At 40.6% G+C, this 24,010-nt stretch overlaps 2 protein-coding genes and 2 long non-coding RNA genes across 4 annotated transcripts in view; all 4 read left to right on the forward strand.

The window, feature by feature from the left end:
• Positions 1 to 24,010, forward strand: part of LOC135334276 (mucin-like protein) — a 43,340-nt gene that overhangs the window by 15,778 nt on the left and 3,552 nt on the right. Inside the window, exons 7-18 of the mRNA XM_064529406.1 lie at positions 16,253 to 16,395; positions 16,824 to 17,156; positions 17,526 to 17,849; positions 18,702 to 18,901; positions 18,992 to 19,188; positions 20,277 to 20,479; positions 21,245 to 21,476; positions 21,648 to 21,761; positions 21,826 to 22,071; positions 23,032 to 23,303; positions 23,405 to 23,504; positions 23,846 to 24,001. Coding sequence (XP_064385476.1) covers positions 16,253 to 16,395; positions 16,824 to 17,156; positions 17,526 to 17,849; positions 18,702 to 18,901; positions 18,992 to 19,188; positions 20,277 to 20,479; positions 21,245 to 21,476; positions 21,648 to 21,761; positions 21,826 to 22,071; positions 23,032 to 23,303; positions 23,405 to 23,504; positions 23,846 to 24,001 — 2,520 coding nt within the window. The remainder of the gene's footprint in view (positions 1 to 16,252; positions 16,396 to 16,823; positions 17,157 to 17,525; positions 17,850 to 18,701; positions 18,902 to 18,991; positions 19,189 to 20,276; positions 20,480 to 21,244; positions 21,477 to 21,647; positions 21,762 to 21,825; positions 22,072 to 23,031; positions 23,304 to 23,404; positions 23,505 to 23,845; positions 24,002 to 24,010) is intronic.
• LOC135342601 (uncharacterized) lies at positions 4,432 to 6,015 on the forward strand. Its single transcript, XM_064539380.1, has 5 exons — positions 4,432 to 4,708; positions 4,771 to 5,435; positions 5,497 to 5,577; positions 5,645 to 5,746; positions 5,798 to 6,015. Exons 2-5 carry the CDS (start codon positions 5,123 to 5,125, stop codon positions 6,013 to 6,015), a joined length of 714 nt encoding a protein of 237 aa, XP_064395450.1. The 5' UTR covers positions 4,432 to 4,708; positions 4,771 to 5,122.
• Positions 6,883 to 7,309, forward strand: LOC135337716 (uncharacterized). The gene is made up of 2 exons (XR_010395261.1): positions 6,883 to 7,168; positions 7,222 to 7,309. It is a non-coding gene; the product is annotated as an uncharacterized LOC135337716 (long non-coding RNA).
• LOC135342264 (uncharacterized) lies at positions 8,603 to 9,629 on the forward strand. The gene is made up of 2 exons (XR_010396816.1): positions 8,603 to 9,218; positions 9,270 to 9,629. It is a non-coding gene; the product is annotated as an uncharacterized LOC135342264 (long non-coding RNA).

Consider the following 24,010-nt stretch of genomic DNA (forward strand, 5'->3'; position numbering starts at 1 on the left):
TTGTGCCAACTTTGACTGTTTCATGAGTGTGGATTGTGTGGACGTCCCTGCTCCAGGAGTGGGGGCAATGTGTGGTCCATGCCCTCCAGGGTATCTTGGAGACGGGTCAAAGTGCGCTGGTAAGCTATCACCCTCCAGGAAATTGTTATAGTTATGTAGTAGATCTACATTGTATGTTCTGATTAGCATGCACACCCTGGCAATTTCTATATGTAGTATATAGCTATGTGCATGCTCAGTGTGTGCTGCATGGTTGGCTTTGAGAGTATATAATTATACAGTTTCTTACAAGTCGTCATAAAACTACGTATTTAATTATCGTCACCTAATCGTAATTCCTTGTAATGCATTGATCTCCTCAGATATCGACGAGTGTAATGGTATCCATGGTTGTGCTCAACTGTGTGTCAACCAACCGGGAAGCTTCGAGTGTGCCTGTTACCCTGGTTACGAGCTCAATAGTCTAACACAATGTATAGGTAAGTGGATGAGTTATTTCGAAAGCGACCTTTAATTTGATATAGGAATAATTATAATTATGTCCATTTTCATGGTTGCATTGAAATAGCATTTATGTATACCGTATATCTTCTAATTTATCGGACAGCAAAAAATAATTATTTTGGAAATTGTCCGGGTATAATTGGAACAGATTTTTATAGAGCATGCGAAGTGTCCGGAATAATTAGAACAAGCAAGCAGCTGCATGCGAACTAGCTAAGTTTAATAGAACAAGGTACGACTGAATAGTTGCACTATCTAAAACTAGCTACTCAAAGCTATCTAACTGCAAGCACTCCAAGTCTTACTTGCCGTCTATGAATGGTAACTCAACTTTTCTATGAATGGTAACTCAACTTTTCAAGGTATTGTCCGGATATTTAGAACAAATGTAATATTAAAGTACTGGAGTGTCCGTTGTATTAGAACAACGAAAATTTCCCAAAATAGTGTCCGGGTAATTAGAAGTGTCCGATAAATTAGAAGATATACGGTAGTAGCTCTTTAAATTAGCAATTACTTTCGGGCCCATGGCCATGCAAATCTATGATTGATATGGAAAACACTACTTGCTTCCTTCAGATATTGACGAGTGCTCTTTGCTCAATGGTGGTTGTCATCAAGTCTGCACCAACACGATTGGAGGGTTTGATTGCAGCTGTGAGGAAGGGTACACCATCAACACCGACAACAGAACATGCCAAGGTATTATGACCATGTACTGCTATCATAAACCTCTTATTTATCTTTGCAAATTTATTTTACCCTCTACATTTATTTATACATGCAGTTGACCCAATAGCGATGTGTGATGCTAGTAACAGCTGTGCCCAATCATGTGTGAGATTATCCGGAGTGGAAACATGCGGCTGTCTCCCTGGTTACGAACTGGCGTCCAATGGGATGAATTGCACAAGTAAGTTTAGTAAAGCTGTCGAAAAACAACTTTGTGCTTTGGGAACAGATGCTGTCTTTAATGGGATGTATAGTAATAATTATAAGTTGAAGCCATTATTGTACAGACCTATTTTAGAATGCATGGTATTTTATATAATTATGAGGCTCCCACTGTATCAATTGCACGTGAATAAAAGTTGCCCTCAACCCTTCACAGATATCAACGAGTGTCAGGAGAATCCGTGTGAGCAGATCTGCACTGACTTGGAGAGAGGTTACGAATGCTCGTGTCGTGAGGGATACCAGCTGTTGCCTGGGGGGAGATGTACCGGTGAGGGGGTGTTGTGCAACAACAACTTGATCACCACTTCAATTATAAATTCTATGTGTATACAAGTATGATGCTACCCTGAAGTGTGAATGATGTAATTGTGGCTCAATATAAATCTCTTTCTTTTACAGATATCAACGAGTGTTTGGTGGCAGCTCTGGACATATTTGCCGCTGACCTTTGTGAACCCTCCATGTTTTGTGTGAATGTTGAGGGTAACTACAGCTGTGAGTGTCCGGCTGGTACACTACTAGTGGAGGGAGTGTGTGAAGCTGGTAAGTACACCCAATCCTAATAGACTATAAACAAATTATCAGAATGATAGGAGTGTCATATCGGATTTAACTTAATTTTTAAAATCAGTATATATACAGTAAGAGCTCAGATGACATAATATTTTGTCGTAAATCACATTATCACATCGTACACACTGTCATATTACATCATACATTCATGCCGTACCAGAAGCTAGTTTCAGTTACCTATATATATACAACACACACACAGAGAACGTGCTAACTACCACTGCTGCACCACCAGTGACGACTGTACCTGATGACACTGATACTATTCCTACTGATGCTATTCCTAATGCCGTTGTCGTGGAGATCAACGGATTTACTCCTTCCACGGTAATAACTACACAAATTAATATTTTGTACTGTCAGTGAGTCCTTTTCCTCTAGTTCACTCCTGAGAATCAGAGGCGCTTCAGAGAAGCCACAGCAGATGCTGTCAATGGCTACTGTGAGGAAAATGAGTGTCTCGTAGTATTCCCGGACCCTCAGGCAAGAGCGAGGTGAATTGATTCATACAGCTACTGTATTAACGATGAAGAATAAAATCACAAGAGAATAATACACAAAGTTGCATTAATTATGTGACACACACACACACACACACACACACACACACACACACACACACACACACACACACACACACACACACACACACACACACACACACACACACACACACACACACACACACACACACACACACACACACACACACACACACACACACACACACACACACACACACACACACACACACACACATGCACACACTCTTGTCTCAGGAGGAACACTCTCACGGCTGACAACCTCTACATTGCTGGCATCACTAGCACTGGAAATTCTAGAGTCAGCTTCAGCTTGTATGCTCGTTTGGGTGGTGGTATCCTCAGCGGCAGTGCCTTGGCAACGGCTGTACTGGTGAGAGTCTTTCCTTGCTACTTAATATAATTATGTGTGGGTGGATTTGTCATATCTAAACCTCCCTCCCCTATAGGATCACCGTGACGAGTACGCAGCCCTAGGCTTTAATGTGGCTAGTGTACAACTGCCTACGGAATCAACCACCATTCTGACGACCAACCAGATCATTGGTATAGCGGTGGGGGTTGTTCTTGGACTAATCTTAATACTGGTCCTTCTTCTGATTATTATCACATGGTGAGGCTGCTGTTTTATTATAATAAGTGCATGGATCATATTATAGGTAAATAGCAAAACCTCAAGTGCAGATATCTACTTTATAGTAAAGGCCATCTCAATGCACAACTTTATTTGTTGCGATCTTTTTTCAATGTCTAGTCTAGTGTGACCACTCTCTCATAATGATTCTTTCCTTGTAGTTGTTGTGTGAAATATCGATCAGGACAACCCAAGAATGGAGGAGACCTCACCAATGTTGGTACTAGCCTTGACATGAAGCCATTACCCCACGAGGGCCTTGAAGAACAAGCCGTGGGACTAGAGTCTGAGGAGAAGGAAGGGGATCTCGACTATGAGAGATATAAGACCATTAAATAAACCATTAATTTACAGTATTTTGGTGACACTATAATAGATGTAGGTATAGCTGCTGAACTTTTAGCTTTGTTTTGTCTTCTAGACTTATTATTGTCCATGTCCCCCTGCGGCTCTACTATTAATAAATAAATAGAGCTGGTATAAACGTAATCTTTCATTAGTGCAAACTTTCATATGAATTTCCATTAATTTCTATTCTATTCGTACAGCTCAGAATAGCGATGTACACATGTAGAAACTATTGCACATTATAAATTGTTTGTACTGCTTAATTTTCTTATTCAGAGTATAATGCCTAAATATCCACCATACGAAAATAACCTGCTATTATAATAATTATGGTACACACTGACAGTCAATGATATCATGAATGATACATGTTTAGTTAATGATCTTTACATCTCTACATTTACGGGGCACTAAAAGCGATATGGATGTGAGATGGCTCATTCTTTCAATAACTCTTGTGGCATCTATACAAGGTTTGTCTGTGCATGAGGAGTCAGTGCATTATGTTTCTATGTGGTATACATGTATTATATAAGCAGCTCAGTTCACAATACAACCAGTGTCAGTGGTACAGGCCCAAGGGCTGAATGCAGTGTTTGAGTGTCGGCATCCTGGAGCACAATATCGCAATTGGAGATTCAATGGAGAGTTTCCTACTGACGATAGCTATCCACCTAATGTGACTTTTACCCTACCATCAGGAACACTGACCATCCCAACCACAGGCCAGTACAACAACACTGTTGTGCAGTGTGAGGCAGTGGTTAGAGACGGACGAGTGTTCATGTCTGAATTATCAGTAAATGCTACCTTGCAAGTACAAGGTAGTCACAAACATTAAATAGCTTGTTTTTGTACCCAGTTCCTCAGGTCTTCTTTCATGCAGCTGTCTCCAACCTCCATGTTCAGTCATCAAGCACCAACATCACAATCACCTGGGATACCCCCTTCTCTCTTAACCTCACCACAGCTGAACCAGACATACTGTATTGTGTGGATGTGTACGATAGTGCCACTGGTGTTCTACTACACTCTGAGTGTGGTATTATTGAGGAACGCTACACCTATTCCCCTAGCAACCCCTGCTCGATGTATGCGTTGTTAGTGACACCTAGGAGTAATCTTGACGGAGCTCTCAATGGAAGCATTGGTAAGTAGACTTATTGAAATGTGTGAATGGCTCAATGATTCCATGATAACAATCTAACACAGCACGGTCTCAGGGATTCACAGTGCGGCCAGTATCAGTGATACAAGCTAAAGGTCTGAAGGCAGTGTTTGAGTGTTTGTACCCTGGTGCCCTGAGTCACAGTTGGGGGATCAATGGAATGGAGACAGCTGATGATGCGTTTCCACCTGATGTAACTCGTACTCTACCGTCTGGTGATACTCCAGCAAGACTGGCCATTCCATCAACAGACGAGTACAACAACACTGTGGTGCAGTGTAGGGCAGTGCTTGATGTGGGAGGAGATGCGCATTTTGTGCAAATAATTATGTGATGCTCTGTTGTTAGTACAAGGTATCCTTGATAGCTATAATTATAGCTTTACACAATTTTTTTATGCACTTTAGGTCCACTGGTTCTATTACTGGACTGAGACTGGACATGGTGACCTCTACTTCAGTGACTCTCACCTGGGATGCTCCCTTCTCTCTAGACCTCACCACAGCTGAGCCAGACATACAGTATTGTGTGGATGTGCACAGTGTCCCTGGAGGACAACTGGTGGAGTCAACATGTGACATCATCGACACTAACTACACTTTCTCTACCAGTGATCAAGACCAGTTAGTATTTACAGTGACACCAAGAAGCAATGTGGAGGGCAGTCTCAATGGAACCTCCAGTGAACTAGTCGGACCTCCTTCGCAAGGTAAATGGTCTGTGTACCAAGCATTATCTATTATAGTTATGTAGTACCACTCTCTTCACAGCTAACGACACGATTACTGACATCTCACCATCGTCATCTCTTCCTGAGTCTATTCAACCACCCTCTATTTATACAATAGCAGGTGAGTAATAAAATATGCTAAGCAGGCTTAACTGTCGTATGATTGGCTGTATAATTATGTTATACAGTGTCTTCAGGTGTGACTGCTGTGGTAGTTCTACTCCTACTCTTAGTCATTGCCATTTTAACAGCTGTTGTCATAGTGAAACGAAAACAAAGGAACCACAAAGGTAACTGTTGACAATTTTGTTTATTGTATTTACTATTACTCTTTAATTTAGGTGATGTTGTTGTATCAGATGGAAGAGTGGATTTGTCATCAACATTGCCAGGAATTGAGCAGCCTAACGAAGCTTATGCTTTAGTGCTCAATAAGAACATTGCTTATGAGCAGACACGGATACCAAGACACAATGAACACACCACCACCATCGTCACCACGGCAATAGCAATAGAAAATATTGAGCCAAGTCATGAATACGAAGAAGTATTGCTCTAAATATTCAAAGCATTTCAAAGAGACAATAATAATAATTCGATAAAACGAAAACATGTGCAGACAACTAGTACCAGGCCCAGTTGTTCGCCTAACCATTATAAAAGCGAAAACTCGGCCTGGGATCGAGGCTAAAATAATGTTGCTACACTCAGCCAGAGGCCTTTGACTATGCGCATGCGCATTACGGTTTTCATTATAATATTATCGCCGCGGTGTTTAATCGAAGCTAATTTCCTGAGGCACTTGACGACATGCAATTACAGCCCTGCATGACGACATGCAATTACTCGCTTGACGACGTGCAATTAATTACAGCCTTGACAACTGGACAGGATGTAACTAATGATGTAATACGCTTTTAATAGCTGTAAGAATTGCAGTATAGTAATAGTATATCATAATGTTAGTGGAGGGTGTGCTAGTAGTGGAGGGTTCTTCCTATGATTAAAATCAATAATCACTAGCATGTCATAATGTTGCTTTTCAAGTAGATCTGTAAGCACTCACTAGGCAGGTGTGTGTATAAACAATTCAAGTGATATATGGCACAAACTGGCCATGGATTGAACTATAATCTATGATTTAACACATTTTATTTTCTCTGACAAGAATAATTATAACAATGCTCACTGAATGTTACTTGTTTGGTTAAGTATCTTTATAATGTGCCACAAATGTGCATGCTGACTATAGTCTAACTATATATACATGTAGCTATTGAGATGGAACTGAGATGGCTCCAGCTCTTGTATCTATAGAAGATTGGTTCTGGTTTGGTTGGAAGGTTTGTGTTGAGTTCAGTGGATTGTGTTTCTGTCTATATGTATGCCGTATTATAATTATGTTTGCAGCTCAGTTCGCAGTACAACCAATGTCAGTGGTACAGGCCCAGGGGATAGATGCAGTGTTTGAGTGTCGGTACCCTGGAGCACAAAGTTACAAATGTGTGCCGGCTCAATGGAGAGTTTCCTACACATGATAATTTCCCACCTGATGTAACTGTTATCTTACCGTCTGGTGATATCCCAACAAAACTGATCATAGCCACAGGCCAGTGCAACAACACTGTTGTGCAGTGTGAGGCAGTAGTTAGAGACGGACGAGCTAGTGTTCATACCTGAATTATCAGTAAATTCTACCTTGCAAGTACAAGGTATATAATCACAAATTAAACACATTAATAATGTGTTTACCCCCGTTCTTCAGGTCCTCTTTCAGCTGTCTCCAACCTCCATGCTCAGTCATCAAGCACCAACATCACAATCACCTGGGATGCTCCCTTCTCTCTTAACCTCACCACAGCTGAACCAGACATACAGTATTGTGTGGATGTGTACGATAGTGCCTCTGGTGTTCTACTACACTCTGAGTGTGGTACTATTGAGGAACGCTACACCTATTCCCCTAGCAACCCTATACTCAACGTATGCAGACATACAGTATTGTGTGAATCGATGCATGTATATACAGTGTCCTTGGAGGACAATGAAGCAATGTGGATTCAATGGAACCTTAAATTCACAGCAGTGAACTAGTTGGACTTCTTTGCAAGGTGATTAAAATGGTCTGTATGCCAAGCCGTATATATATAATTATGGCTACAGTCATGATAATAATTATTTAGTCAATCTCACTTACCACGTCTCCTCACAGCTAATGGCATCACGATTGACAGCTCACCATCGTCTAGGCTATACTAACGAGTCTACTCAACCAACCTCTATTACAATAGCAGGTGAGAATAATTATACTCTCTCAAACTAATACTATAATAGTGAAACAGTGATAAGGAAATTTGGGCATAAATTTAGCACAAGCTTGATATTTGTAAGTCCTATGTATAAGTGTTGTTAGTGAGCTAGTTTACTCCCTCAAAAATGCTGCAAGTCAGGGGGTTCTTTAATTTCTCATAAACCCCCTTGTAGATCTACTCTGCACGTTACCAAATAAAGTCATTTACTAAAAGTTCTATGTATATAACAGCTAGCTAAACTCAGGGACCATTTCTCTTGCAATGAAGTTTCTTATAGCTGTGGCTCTGTTGGTTGTTGGAATCTCTCCTTGCCCAGGCTTCAGTCAGACCAATGAAGGCTCTGGACAGACCGCTGAGACAACAACTGAGGCACCAACTGATGGTAAGTGCATGAGAAGGTTTCATAAATTCATCCCCTGTTATATCTGGCATTTGTAAATTGCTCGACACATTAATTAACTGCACGCATGCAGGCTTGTAGATCGGTACAGTTACTTACTTATTTTATTAATGTGCTATAATAAATTACATATCTAAAGCTAGAGTCTGGTTTATAGCTGCTATTCAATAATTATATAAGTAAGTAAGTTATGAGTATAATGTGGACTCATGGCAAGGTGAATAGCACTCGCTGCTTTGCCTCATGCAACTATAGAGGCCCTTCCATTGCACGCCTGCTAATTATTGCACTCTAATTTAACCGTGCATACTATTAAATATGCCAATGTATCAAAACACTTGCTCTAGCTGTAAACTTTATAGCTTTATTTTATAGCTATACGGGTATACCGTAGAACTATAGTTCGACTAGCTTCCAAATAAAATATTTATCTAGCAGACTCTTAGCCTCGATCCCAGGCCGAGTTTTCGCTTTTATAACGGTTAGGCGAACAACTGGGCCTGGTACTAGTTGTCTGCGCATGCGTCAGTCGTTCGTCAGATTCTGACGAATGGATATTCTCGTTCACTTTCGTGACATTTATATTCGTGTACTATCGTGTACTAGAAGTCAGTTCCCGTTTTATCATTATTTGGAATGGCTCTTAGCTGAAGCTTCTCTCTTCTCTGAAGCTTATTCTGAAGACTGAACAACAAGGGAAGAGGTATAAAGCTTTGTCAAGCTTGTTAAGGTCAGATCTTTTTGTGTGGGCCCTATGGCTATGCTATCAAGTCTTGTTCATGTTTGGCAAGATCTACCAGTATGTAGGTAGACTACAGTTTCATCACTAATATGGTGGATCAAGTGAAGAGTGTGAGCTAGAAAACTTGGTGCTGCCATTATCAGCTCGTCGACAATGACACTAACCTGTTTAATACGAGAAATTTAATATGTATAGATCTACACGTATTTAAAATGTCTACTTCTCTGTACAGGAGCAATGGCTAATATCCAGCTATCCCAACAGTGCTCCTCTTGGCTATACTAACGGACGAGACTGGACAGTTTGAGGTAAGGGTTTAACCGTCTTTGGTTTCTTTTAATATTGTCCTATACTCACAGGACTGGAGTATGACCTGCTCATTCGAGTGTTGCTGGGTAGCTCAGAGACATCAAGAGAATCTACTTTTTCTCAAGCAAAATTTAACTGAGTTACGAGTTGGGGCCTAGAATCAGAGAAGTCCAGCAGCCTGCTAAATCTTTTTGAAACGTAATTTGAAGGCATTCAATCATCCTGAGTTGCCCTGGGTCACTGTAATTGTGCTGCAAGCACAACTGGCAACTCCCCAGGCCTTTGTGAAGCAGCTCCCTATGTGCATCTTTTGTGTACTCACTCTGTGCATTTTCTGTCTACAAATTTCCATTATTGATTTATTAAATATTTTTGCCGACCACAAATATACAATGAAAATTTGACGCATGCGCAGACAACTAGTACCAGGCCCAGTTGTTCGCCTAACCGTTATAAAAGCGAAAACTCGGCCTGGGATCGAGGCTAGCAGACTCTCTGAGCCTCGTGTGCTGAACTTCCTCCTCTAAGCCAGACCCCTAGGTACTACCACCTGCGCAGTACTCACAGAGCTAGTGCAACAATGATCGATCGAGTCCACTCTGCTGAAAATAACTGTACTATCTTTCTTAGAAAATGTGATGGAGCTATCTTTTCTTAACAATAATGACCTCAAGCTATTACCCTATAATGGGTGTTTTAATTTGGCGATTTGGCGGATTTTACCCAAAATCACCATAATTACAAGTTTTCCTGTGAACACAACGTCATGCTATTAGCCACGCCTGAGACACCAAATTAAAAAATGCCAAGTCGGTTCAAATGGCTCATCCGCCAAATGTTCCATGCAGTTATACGGGAGTACAACAAAGCAACCAATAATAGATTTATGGCAGCTTAGTCTGCAGAGGGCGTAAACTATCACCACAATTATAGTCATCACTATCTACAAGATCTATATATGCAGTGATATCAGGAGCCCATTAATAGAAAGAAGGATTTTATTATGTGGATCACGTTTTGTAGTTGCTATGACTCCATTGCCATATATGGAGAGCTAGTGCCAACGTTATACACTATTTGAAGTGGGTTGAATCCCTACACGCGATATACACAATAATTTGTAAGCACTTAGTCACTTTCCGTGAATTATTTCGGTTTTACCGGAAATTACAAAACGTAAACCACCTCGAATATACACTAAGTTAGACGCTCCTGGTGATATTTATTAATTTTGATCCCCCGTTACACTTCAGCACTTTCGTATATCAATAAAAATCTCTTACTTTGATGAATGCTAGTGGCTATAACCACAAAGCTATACAAGATATGTGTGAAGTTTCAATTTCCTGTAGCTTCCTAGCAACAGTAGTTTATCAATAATTATTTGCTGAATCGACTTTAGCCTCGATCCCAGGCCCTTGGAAATAGGGCCTGGTATAGGCAAATATTCAAATTTGTTCACCTATTATTCAAGTCTCACTTCATCAGCCTATATTATCAGATTCATGACACCTATATTATCAGAGACAACCCTATAGACAATTCCTACAGTAAATGCATAAAAGCCATAGAAGCAAGAGTACCGTACTCTACCGAGATTACGCCCACCCTAATTGCATGCTACAAAACAGCTACAGGTGGGATGGGCTTAACTTCGAAAACAGTAGTTTTTGCCTTGAAATTAAGCCCATGTACTCATTAAGAAACTGTCTGCGAGGCCTGCCAGCTCTTGAAATACGTCACTATGCAACAATGGTAATGCATGGGTATAAAGTGGCTAGGTATATAAAGAGTCAAGATTCTGCATCAGAAGGTTGTTCCTTGTCACTGTCAGAGTCTTCATCAGAGATTCAGAGAAGAATGTCCTTGTCTCTTATGCTAGAAAATCTATATATCTAGCTATATTCAAAGTTAACCAGCGTCACCAGCGTACACAATAAACTGCTAAACGTTTTCTTGACAACTTGCTCACTGAAAAATGCATCACTTCCTGGTGGGTGTATTCTCGAGGCAAATTAGCCTATGCAGGAACTTTCACTCAAAAGTGTGGGTGGGCGTAATTTCGGACGTGGGCGTAATCTCGGTAGAGTACGGTATTATGATAATTATAGAGAGAGTATCGAACGTAGGCATACCAGAAAATATCATCCTGCTCTGCCAAAATTGGCCCACCGTTTTTGATAGTAGTACAGATTCCACTATAGCAATTCTGGGATTCCACTATAGACCAATGCTCTAAGTTTCCCTTTAGTCGCCCAATGAACTGTATAATTATATAGTCAGTTATTGTTAATTTTTCATAATTTTAATAGCTATAGACTATATATCCATATCCATGCATGTAGACTATTCGTTCCATGCTGTAAGTCAAAAACGTGTAGTGAAGTTATAGTTAGAACATGGGAATTCTAGATCCCAAAACATATTGGCTACTAGAAATGCACTAGCTTAGCAACAGTCAACCTATATGAACAGCCAACCTAGCAACTGCATCATTATTCTTTTGAAAACTGAAGTTAGCATCTCTGTGTCTCTACTAAATCTGTGGTCTCTATTCAAGTCAACCCTGTTCCTCCACCTCAGTTTGATGGACAAAATTATAGTCCTAGCTCCACCCACAAAACAGAAACATCCAGCTCCTCCCACAGTTTTGCAGCAAACAAGCCAGCACACTTCCCAAGAAACGAGCGGCTTGTACTACTCTCACAAACGAAAGAAAGACGCCTAAGCTAGAATTTGCAGCAAACAAGCCCAGCAAACGAGCAGCTCGTATACTACTCTTGAACAAAGTGAAAGGAAGTAGAATCCCAGCACTTCCATACATCCAGCTCCTCCCCGATGTAGCCTTGCAGCAAAAAGCACAGCACACCTCGCAGCACACTGCCCAAAAAATGAGCGTCTCTTACTATTCTCGAACAAAGCCAAAAACAGAAACTAGAGCTCTTCTCTTTCATTCTAGTTCTGTTATTATGTTACTAGACAAAGCATCTAGCTACAATAATTTTTATGTTATTACATGTGTATCTTCTTGTAAATCACAATACAATGACTGTACAATGTTGTAGTTTGTAGCCCAGAGCAATCTATAGTACTGGTACTATAGCTCATAGTTCCCTGCGAAATACACTCAAATGGGATCTAATGAAGTATAAAGTATAGAGGGTCCTTTTTTGAGGGTTAATTTTTTGCGAATTTTTCGCATAATATTTTCGAGGATAATTTGTTAGTGAAGTTGTGTATTGAACATTTAGTATTTTCGTGGTTATAATAATTACAGTAACAGCGTTTCTCAAGTGTTGTGATACCACTGTTTGCAGCCCCATGCATTGCACCATACTCTATAGCTCCTGTCGAGGCAGATCTTGAACTTATCAAACAACAGTGACAATGCGCATCAAATGTCTGTTGTACTTGGACAAACAATAAACTTAAATGAGCAATAAATTGGTAAATGCATCCACTCTTTCATTTACCGTAATCATCTGGGTAATTATGGTACAATTGTACTCCATCAAGCAGGTTGTCTTTCTTCAAACATTTGCTTGCTTTTGCTATTACCTCAAAACAAAGCAGTGCAATGCTGCACTCCATCATCAATACTACAAAGTAGGTATCAAACTAAAAGCAAATTTTATGTTTGTGAAGGGGGACTTCGTCATGACTTCTCTAACAACACTTTTTTTAGTTGGTGTTGAATAATCTGAGCTATACCATAATAAAATTATATATCAATAAAATGTGTCTGATACATATATATATATACAAACTGTCTGAATATTATTTTGGTGCACTTTCCTTTATTAGTAGGATCTGTATCAGTTGACAGAGTGGAATTCTACTACCGCTACAGTGGTGTCAACATTCATATCTACTTTAAAGAATTGATGGAGAATCCATACTTCTATAATTCATTTGATCGTACATCTGCAGTACTGTGTATTTTGGATCAATTTGTTTTCAGAAATACAGACACGAATGAAATATTCCAAGCAGAATACGCAGGTACTTGCACTTCCTACCGTGCCAACTCCATTCGGATCAACATGAATCCTAGAGATTATCTCAGGCTAGTTTCAGACGAGTTTCTTGACACCACCTTAGAAACTATACCCTTGGAAATGTACACTGCAGATATGCTTGGAGCTCCGTTCAACCTTCGCATTGAGCCAGATGACGCCATTGAATTGGACTTGAGATGGAATTTGATTCCTTTCATTAGGAGTTTTGAGTTTGATTTTTGGATCGATGAGGGGATTCTTCTGATTCATTTCACTACTTTCATTGATGTTGCTACTGTCAATGCCAGCAAGCTATCACTCTCTCTCTCTCCCTTTTACAATCGGGATGCAAACAACACATGTACAGTTAACATTACGGGTGGTGAAATACTGAACCAGTCGCCTGGCTTAACATCATCTGTGGCTATCAAACTAACTTCTGATGATCGAGATCTTCTTGTGAGCAAAGGAATATGCACTGGTGGTAATTTGAGTAGGACATTTATTTACAACTGTTACCTTGACATAGAATCAGGATTTGCTACTGCGTATTTTGGAGTAGACGATTTTTTCACTAATGGCTTTGAGGTCTTTAATTTCCGGAGAGCCGCCACAGGTGAACAGAATGAGTTGTAGTTCTTCATAGTACACATAGTTTGACGAGTCTTTTCTCCAGATTCTGAGCCAGTGACTATGTCTATTCAGCTGGAGTACATCGATGGATTGACTCTGAACCTAACGCTCGGTCTAGGTCAACCATTTCAAGTTCGATCAACTTCTATTGGTGAGAGGATTATCAGGTAAGGCACCATGCAGACAACAGTTGATTATAGCATTATTTTTTGCTTGTACATGCGTGCTTACACAACACCCCTCCCCCTCTACAGTGTGGCGTGTACATGCAGGGACACTAACGAACAAGTGAACCCCATGTTGGAGATTGACAATGGTGCAGTGCCTATTCCCCTTAACTACATCCAGAATGATTGGCCCAGCACCACTACCTTGAATGCACCCAGGGGGCTAGCTGAGTCTGGTTTGCAAGGTTACTACACGTGCAGGACAGAGGGGGATACTTTCCTCAGCCATCACCTTCTGCATTCCAGTAAGTACTGAACATGTACTTTATGGTAGCTTACATGTAGAGCGACAAATACATTCAAGTTGCAGCAATAAATAGCTTGGAGGCAAATAGCTAGATTGTTCAGGTTAGAGTGGTGCCTTTAATTGTATATTGTATACAGTATAATACGAGAGCATTGTAGGTATGTACTTGATCATAATAGTGGAATTTGTCATGTTATATAATAAATTATTATTATGTTATGTATAGAAAACGTCTGTGCTTGACTCAGTTACAGTATGTTTTGTGTTTTGCTTTCTCTCCACTCAGGTATTTTTCACATCTTTTTCTACCAAGGAAGCTTGGCTACAGCTGATGTACATGAAAACATTGTACTCCGCTTTGCACATGCCGACTTTAATAATGGTGTTTTTGCTGATCCTCGTGATTATCAGTTTAATGTGCGTGACATTGGATATGATCAGTCATCGGTATGTTGTAGGACTACTCTTGACCAATACTTTCACCTTCTCCTATAATTATGTGTAGGGTAAGACCAAGCGAGAGGGAAGAGTCTTTCGTCGGCAGGGTGGCAGAATTGGAAAAGATCCACCTTTTGAGTATCATTTTGAAACAAATACACCGATTCCGTATCATACTGAGCTGCACATCAACAGGACCCGGTTTAACTACGAGGGAGAGTATTTGATCATAACTCAATATGATACTTCTCTACTCCCAAGCTTTGGTATCAATGTCAACAGTACGTTATATGTATGACTGTATAATCAAATCAGACCAGATACATAGAGATACCGTATTACTGTAATTTTGCGAGTGAAAATGTTTTTGTGAATTAGCCAAATCAGCAGTAAAATTGGCACCGTGCGATCTGGAGGTCTTTGCTTGCGAACGCTTTAATAATTTTTTAAGACCCATGCAATTAAAGGTAATAAGGCTGGCAGAGTGGCATGTGGCATGTGGAAATGTTCCATGTTCAATAATGCTATAATTATAAGGTTACTTCGTTCCTCAATGAACATAATTATATGAACTTTGCTTGTGTATTAAAGCACTTTCCCCATAGAACCTGAACTGACTCTCTACCCACCGGTCCTGACCCTGCTCAGCTCTGACACTCCCGATACAACCGCCTCTCTCACTTGTACCTCGGACAATACAAATGTTCCCGTGCTATTCTCTGGAGATTACACTTCACTGGGCATCACGTCTACCTACCTGGATGACACCAACAGCTCTGTGAAATTATATTTTAAACTGAGCAAAAGACTCATTGGCATGCTAGATGGAATGGAGTTTATCTGTGAGGCCAGAGACCCTGATGATTTTAACTCTACTGTGTCAACTGCCAGCTCCACCTTCAGGGAAGTGTCAGGTAATTATAAAGCTAGAGAGCAATAGTGTTCAAATTACAAACTACTTTAACTCTATAACTTATTGCAGCTCTATTGTCTCTATTTGCGATTGAGCCTGACGGTGATCGTAAACAACTTATAGATGGTGCACTGATCAATACAGCCAGCTCGTTTGAATGCCTGTGGTATATCAATCCTACACGAACCGATGTCAAGTCCATCCCTGGAACATTGTTCTGGAGAATCAACCACCTGGAGACAAAAGTAGAAATGGAGTTCACTTCCGACGCTAGTGGTAAAGATTTTATAGTCACTACACTCGAGAATGGTATCACTCTGAATATTCTCGGCGAATTCCTTGGAAGTGTTTCATGTATCTATGGCAATGACAATGTAAAGATCAACGCTGTCACTAAAGGTAAGTGTACGGATACTTTACTTTGCTCTGTTAATTTGGCCCCTTTGTCAGTTGCCTCTATCCACAGTTAGTCATAATAGAGCTAGCACTGTGTGCAGCATTTGATGGGCTGAATTAGAGTGAGCCTGTCTAAGTTGAAATATTCATCCTATTTTCCTCTTTCTATTTTCCTCTTCAGCTCTTGTGGAGGGTGTTGACTTCTTTCCTCCTATCTTTCCTGATGATGCTGTGGAATTGTTTGATAGTGATGATGGATGTTCACAGCGGATTTACTCGAGCACTGGCATTCCTTTTGGAGCAGAAACATACCAATACGTTCATGTGAGTTGAAAAGAGACCTAGTCGGGTGCCGCCACCCTCTACCATTGCTCGGAAGGAGGTCTGGAATCAAGCTTATCCACAGTTTTGTTCTGCTGGTGGAATTCCACCAGCTCCAATCAGATTGCAGTATCTCATCACACCCACTCAACTTTACCACGTGTAAATTGTGCACACGTTGGATTGGCTGAGCAACAATTTTTAATAATCGCTATTGGCTAAAATGAAGGATATTCATGATACTATTGCGTAACAGGCCAGAACGAAACTGTGGATAGGCTTGATTCCTGACCTCCTTCAAGGAGGGCGGCGATGCCGACTAAGAGACCATCCACACAAACACACGCACATAATTATTATACACTCATGCAATGAATCACATTAACTTGATGACTGCATGTATAGTATACTGTTTTTCTCTCCTTCTGCAGGTCTGCACGAATGGCATGCTGACTGTTGGTACTCCACCTCTCTTTCTCGGTACAGCACAAGAACGATTCCCTACATCTGATATCAGGATCAGCCAGTCAAATTTGCTCGCTCCATTCTGGAACGACCACGATGGCCGAAACCTCGCCTCTAACGTAAACTACAGAGTGTACAGTGGTGCTGCCGGTGATCCAGATTTTATGTATATTGTGAGATCTTTTATCTCAAATCATGTCGATGCTAAACTATTTGGCAAGTTTGTTCCCACCTGGATGCTAGTAGCCTCCTGGAGAGATGTTCCTCCGTATCCTCACACTGCAACAGACAGAGGAAGAGTGAGTGCTGTGTGTGCATGTGTGAGTGCATGTGCGTGTGTGTGCATGTGTGTGCTGTGTGTGCATGAGGGGGTATTACTGTAATAATTATTATGATAGTATAGAGGGCCCATAAAATAGGATAATTATAGCATCAAGAGTTCATTAAGAATTGTTGTGTGTGATAGTAGAATAACTAGCATCAAGAATTCATCCCTAATGAACTTTTGCTTGAAACATAGCAAAAATGTTTCAAGCCTCAGAATAAATGAATTAAAGATTGTGATCATTTAGTTTTTATAGAAGGTGCATGTCCTTTATTAAGAGAAGATTGCCTTCAATTGCTAATGGAGTACTAATCATTTGAAAGCATTCCTTTTTTATTCCCAGAATTCGTTTGAAGCCATTATCATAACTGATGGTGTAGTAACCTTTGTTGTCTACACGTACAACTGTGATGATCTGCAATGGGGTCAGTCGCAGGATGGGGACTATTCTACCATCGGCTACAACATCAATCCAGCCTCATTTTTTGGTAGTGATAGTAAAGAATTAACTTCCTTCCACGATCATCGTCTTTCAAACCTTCCCATGAGCGAGATGATTGCATGTTCCAGTCTTGCTAGAGGATCACGTTATCATAACGAGGTGTATCTTGTCGGCCGATCTAAAGATACCACGCAATTGGCACGTGCAGTATGTACAAGCTCTATCAACTAGTGTTCAAGCTGGCGCTGTGCTAATGCCTCTCGCCATGTTTTTGCTTTCGCTCAAAAGTATTAGAGTGTTATCTATAATGAATTTTATATTAAAGTTAGCTTATCTATATAAAGTCACTGAGAAGAAAAGACTTATTTACATGCATCTATTGTAAGTTATTATTTTTTGTATTATGTGGCTTACCAGGACATCAAGAAAGAAGAAAATTGATTCTTCCAGGATCTGTAGTTCAGTGTATATAATATCTAAGAAGAAAAGACCTGTGTACATGCATATTGTTATCTATATTGTTATATGGTAGTGTTTTGTGGCTTACCAGGCCCTCAAGACAAAGATGATTCTGCCAGGAGGATCTGGATCTGGATCTTGGATATTATTTTCTCACACATGGGGAATGAGCGCGCATGCGCATTACATCCACAGGAATAATTAAAGGGTGTGTCCAAAGAGATCAATTTTACAAATGGCTACTGTACTGCTAGCTAGCTGTTTTAACAGATATTTTCTGAGTATTGTAGCTAACAAAAAGCTAGCGCTTTAGTGCAAGGCTAACTCATATGTTGAATAGAAAGTTTGTGCGGACAGATGATGCTATGAAAGATTCTGAAGAGACTGCAACAGCCTTCAATGTGAGTCAAACTAGCCATAACTCGAGAAAGAAGCTTTAGTTTGCTAATCCACGAATCAAAATCCAAGAGAACGTGGCTAGAAGCCTATAGAAGCTGTTAGTTTTCGTCGCATTGTAACCGTTGAGCAGTTATAGCTGGAATACACACACACACACACAGACAGACACACACACAGTCAGCTTTACCGTATCCCTCGTGCGGCTACGCCTCGAGGCATAACAACGATACATTGTATGGTGACATCATTGATGGAACCACACTAAAGGATGGATGCCCTTGCAACTCGGCTCAAGCATCAAGAGACTTTGCTTATAGTTTTATTGATATGTTTGAGTTGACATTGGACCCTGTGTATGCTGGGCAGTTCTGTGTGACTCAGAGATTTCCCCAGAGGAACACCATTCTCTGTTGCTATGGGTAAGAGGGTCACCAGAGAGTGGCCAGTCCATACAGACTAATGACGGGGGTACTCGTTAACTACTTCTTATTAATTTTTTTTTATTACAGACGGAACAGTGGAGCTCTCAACAATGTTGGTGGTATCAGTGGAGTGGTGGCGTATAGTCCTAGCTTTTTCCCAAGAGAGTTTCTTGATAATGATTACAACTTGCGTCGCAAATGCAGCATAGGAGGTGAAGCTGACACACTGTACAGGACTAGACGACCTCCAGTGACCTGTGCCACTTATACCCCACCAAGAAGAAGTGAGTGGTAGTTGAAGAATTATTTGTTGTAAAGTAGAGATCTATAGAAACAGTTAATGGCAAGTACTTCTATTCAGCTAAATATGCAGTTACCTGTATATAGTGTGTCCTTCAACCGGGCGACGCCCCAACTTGATTTGACAATTATTATTATTAAACTTATTACATTGTGATGAGGGAATCGAACCCATGCCTTTTCTATCATCTGATCTTATAGGAGAGCTACCTAACCACTAAGCCACACCTATTCTTCCCCGATCTGTGTACTATTAGTAATTCTAGTGTGATGATTTCAGTAATTGTTAAGTACCATATTTGGTAATAGAACTTCAAGTGACATAATTATGTAGGAAGTATAATAACCTTTAGTTTTATTAGAGGTGTATGATTATGTCTTGAGTTGTTATTCTCTTACTAGCTAAGTCTAGAATGTTCTCTACTTGCCAGTGTTACCATACCTACTAATTCTTCCCGATTTGTGTACTATTAGTATTTTCCGTCTGTTGTGACATTGCTGAGAGTCTAATTACTAGTATTAGTGGAGTGTTGGCAGTTAAATTCACCAGCTAGAAATGTTTACTAGTTTATACAAATATCCACCTGTTCAGCTAAGTAAAGTGCGGAGTTATCTATTCTATAATCATGTAATTGTCTGCGCACACACACACACACACACACACACACACACACACACACACACACACACACACACACACACACACACACACACACACACACACACACACACACACACACACACACACACACACACACACACACACACACACACACACACACACACACACACACACACACACACACACACACACACACACACACACACACACACACACACACACACACACACTCACACACTCACACACACACACACACACACACACACACACACACACACACACACACACACACACACACACACACACACACACACACACACACACACACACACACACACACACACACACACACACACACACACACACACACACACACACACACACACACACACACACACACACACACACACACACACACACACACACACACACACACACACACACACACAGCCTTCTGTACGGGTGATCCTCATCTCACCAACCTTGATGGAGCTAAGTTCACATTCAACGGTTGGGGAGAGTACATTGTACTGGAGTTGGAGACTGATGACACCACGTTCTGGGTGCAAGCTCGTATGCAACCAATCACAGATTCTCTGGCTACTGAATTAGGTGGTTTCGCTTTCGCTATGAGCAGGGACACTCCTGTTGAAGTATGTGAGGGGAATTTAATTGATTAAATTGACTTATTATGTGTGAATTCTATTACACAACAGAGGAGTAGGAAGATGTTTTTGTAAGGGGGTGCTGAGGTGGCCAAAGGCCACTGACAAATCTGGGGGTCCGGGGGCTTGTCCCCAGAAAATTTTGGCATTCTACATTCCCGGAGATAAATTCTGACCAAATTTGGTACAGTATCAAATTTGCCATAATAATTAATTCTACATGAGTTTACCTGGATAAATTGGCTGCTATATACTTTAAATCTATAGAATCTGTTAAGTGGGTATGAATGTACAATAAAAAAAGATTGCATTGTGTCATTGTACTTCGGAGGAATGTTTTCAATCTTCGCAGTGAAGAAAACGAACGTTCGCAGTTAGACAGCATGTCTATTTTAGGATCCAGTTACACTTGATCTATAGTCTAGTTACCCTCTTTAGTAGCTGTTCATGGAAACTTACCATTGATGTCAAAAATGAGAGGAGACTTGCTTGTTTACTTGCCATGCAGATTCGATTGTGTATTTAAAAGATGTGCAATGTGCTTGCTCTTTATAAGAGATATCTACGATGTGGTTCATTTAGCTGACCTTTGTACTGTGTACGTAACTATGCTAGTATAGCTAGCTCAGTAACTGCATGCTACTAGCTCGACTAGCTACTACATGGAGCAAGTAGGTAAGGTAGCTTGAGATAAGGGGGTGCTCCAGCACCCGTGCTTCCTACGCCACTGCACAATGGTTTTCCCTCAAACAGATACACCTGAATGCGTCTAGACAACTTGAGATCCTAATCAGTGGAGTAGATGTAACGGACCAGCTGGTCAACGTCAGCTCTTCTATATCCACTGACCTCTATTCTGTATCTCGAAGCAGTTCCAATTCCATTCTGGCCACATTCCCAAATGGAATGGGATTAATGGTGAATCTCTCCAGCATGCTCACCTTCACAGTTATCATCCCTGATGCCTTCCGTGGACTAACTAGAGGTACATAACATTCATAGCTGTGTTTTGTGTGAACAGAGTACATACTAGCTGAGAGCTCTTTCTGTTACAGTGTAGTGGGTAATTTTGTATGGTGGTATTAATGTTAGGTATGCACATTCAATTTGGCGAAAATACAGTAGGTCATTGATTAAGAGTTTATTTTCTATGCAGGAATGGTTGGGAACTACAACGGTAATGTCACTGATGATGTCGTATTCCGAAACGGAACTATGGTGCCTATTAGTGAATTTTCCTTTCGGATACTGCATCAAGTAGGACTGTCATGTGAGCTATTGACCTATGACCTGAGCATATCCTGACTAAATATTTGCTAACTTATTGTTCACAGGGCAAGTGGATGCTTCAGAGTCTCTCTTCACTTACCCTGAGGGCTTGACTACTGAAGACTTTGCTGTCCTTGACCACGATCCACCCTACCTGGATGAAGTGGTAGCCAATGCGTCAGCAGAAGTGCTTAAAATGTGTGGAGATAATGTCGAGTGTATTTTTGACTCTATAGAAACAGGAGACATCAATATCGGCCTTGAAACCGTGACAATGATTTCCATAATTGATGAAGATGAGAAGCAAGCATGTACGTTAAAATTATGTTCCATTGGGTAATCTTAACTACCGTATAGCGGGTACACTTTTGTGGAATAATCGTTAGTTGAGCTTTTTTGTTTGCAGCATGCATGCATGCGATATTGGGTATAAATGTTCGCGTATAGCCGAGATTAAGTGTTTTATCCGAGTGAGCTGGTATTAAAACACGTGATTTTGGCTAGGTGCATGGGTTCTAGTGCTGTCACGTGATCTCTAGCTTTGTGTACAACTTGTCATTTTTTGTACAGCTTGACCTGTTAGGCAAGTTTTTACCTGCATGGCTATCCATTTCATTAATTCAATGTCTCGATTTATTTGTATGTGTAAGTAACTTGAAAACTCAAGTTATAATATTAAGTTAATAATTATTATAACTACTTTTAGATAAGCTGAAGTTGGCTAGAGATTATGTAATCTAAATTATGTACGTGGTATTTTCGGAATAACTAAGAAAGGTTTTTGCAAAATAGCAGCCTTTTTGCAGCATGCATGCATGCGATATTAAATTTGTGGGTATAAGTGTTCGCGTAGCCGAGATTAAGAGTTTTATCCGAGTGAAACATTAAAACACGTGATTTTGGCTAGGTGTGTTCTAAAGGATTTAGTGCTGTCACATCATCTCTAGCCTCGTGTAAAGCTTGTCATTTGTACAGCTTAACCTGTTATAATTAATTATTCAATGTGTCTCGATTTGTTTGTATAAGTAGCTTAAAGCATATGTATTAAGTTAAAGCATATTATAGATAGCTGATTGTCTAGAGATCATGTGCATGATCTATAAGTTATGTACTTAATTATAGCAACTACTTACTGTTAATCTGTCCACTTACACCTTAATTTACGTACCTGCTTGAGATTAAAGTTAAGTTATGTCAGTATATACAGTCATGTGTAAATTACAGCAACCACTTACTTACTGCTACATTGCAATCGTCACCTTTACCCACAGCAAACTTCCCTCCTCTCATCTACGGCCCTGTGAGCCTCTATGTTACGCTGGGGGTAGAGGCTGTACTGGTGTTCAATGTGACTGATGACAAGGGCAGTATCAATGTTACGCTGGTGGATGGACTGCCAGCTGGGGCCACTCTACTGCCTACCCCTAAGGGTGACTATACAATGGAGTTCACCTTCAGGTTAGAACTTAATGCGATTGCTGATATTTCTCTCGTGTTTTTGGCCACTGATGAGCTGGATGCTGGGTCAACTCTGGAAGTGCAGGTTTGTGGCTTGCATGAACAAGAGTGTTAGACCATAATTATTTTGATAGTATAGAGTTATTGCTGCAATGAGATTCCATATGTTTTTGCATTTACCCATAGATTGTGATCTGTGCTTGTGAGAATAATGGCAACTGCACACTGGAGGGAGTGGTGGATCAGAGTGCCAGTACTGTCGTCTCCAACTGTGTATGCCTTCAAGGTATGGTGCACCTTGTCAATAGCTATATATACTGGAGCTACAACATCAACTTGCATGCTTGTCTAAGAAACCATAGAGATGCTCAAGCCCCTATACAGTCAACTGATCTAAACTAGCTCACTAGGCTAGTAGCCAGCCCAACCCAATCATGCAGAGAGAGACTGTGTTGTCATGACAGTATAATTATAGCTAGCTAGCTTGCTCGAATCAAATATTTTTATCTGCTAACTGGAAGGGTGGTTTGTACGAACCTAATGAACTGACCATGGATCCGCCACTGATATTGCAACAATATAGTAGTAGAAGTTACCTACATGTATGCATACAATGCACTGCTTCAGGTTGGGAGGGTGACTTCTGTCAGGATGATGTCAACGGTTGTGCCAACTTTGACTGTTTCATGAGTGTGGATTGTGTGGACGTCCCTGCTCCAGGAGTGGGGGCAATGTGTGGTCCATGCCCTCCAGGGTATCTTGGAGACGGGTCGAAGTGCGCTGGTAAGCTAT

This window comes from Halichondria panicea, chromosome 1, assembly GCF_963675165.1.
Source record: "Halichondria panicea chromosome 1, odHalPani1.1, whole genome shotgun sequence".
Taxonomy (NCBI): domain Eukaryota; kingdom Metazoa; phylum Porifera; class Demospongiae; order Suberitida; family Halichondriidae; genus Halichondria; species Halichondria panicea.

Bases quoted from the DNA above. Each gene is read 5' to 3' on its own strand.
- LOC135342601 (XM_064539380.1), top strand. From the start codon at position 5,123: ATGCACTTTAGGTCCACTGGTTCTATTACTGGACTGAGACTGGACATG. The intron at 5,578-5,644 runs GTGAGTAATAAA...TATGTTATACAG, and splicing joins CTCTATTTATACAATAGCAG to TGTCTTCAGGTGTGACTGCT. The intron at 5,747-5,797 runs GTAACTGTTGAC...TCTTTAATTTAG, and splicing joins AAAACAAAGGAACCACAAAG to GTGATGTTGTTGTATCAGAT.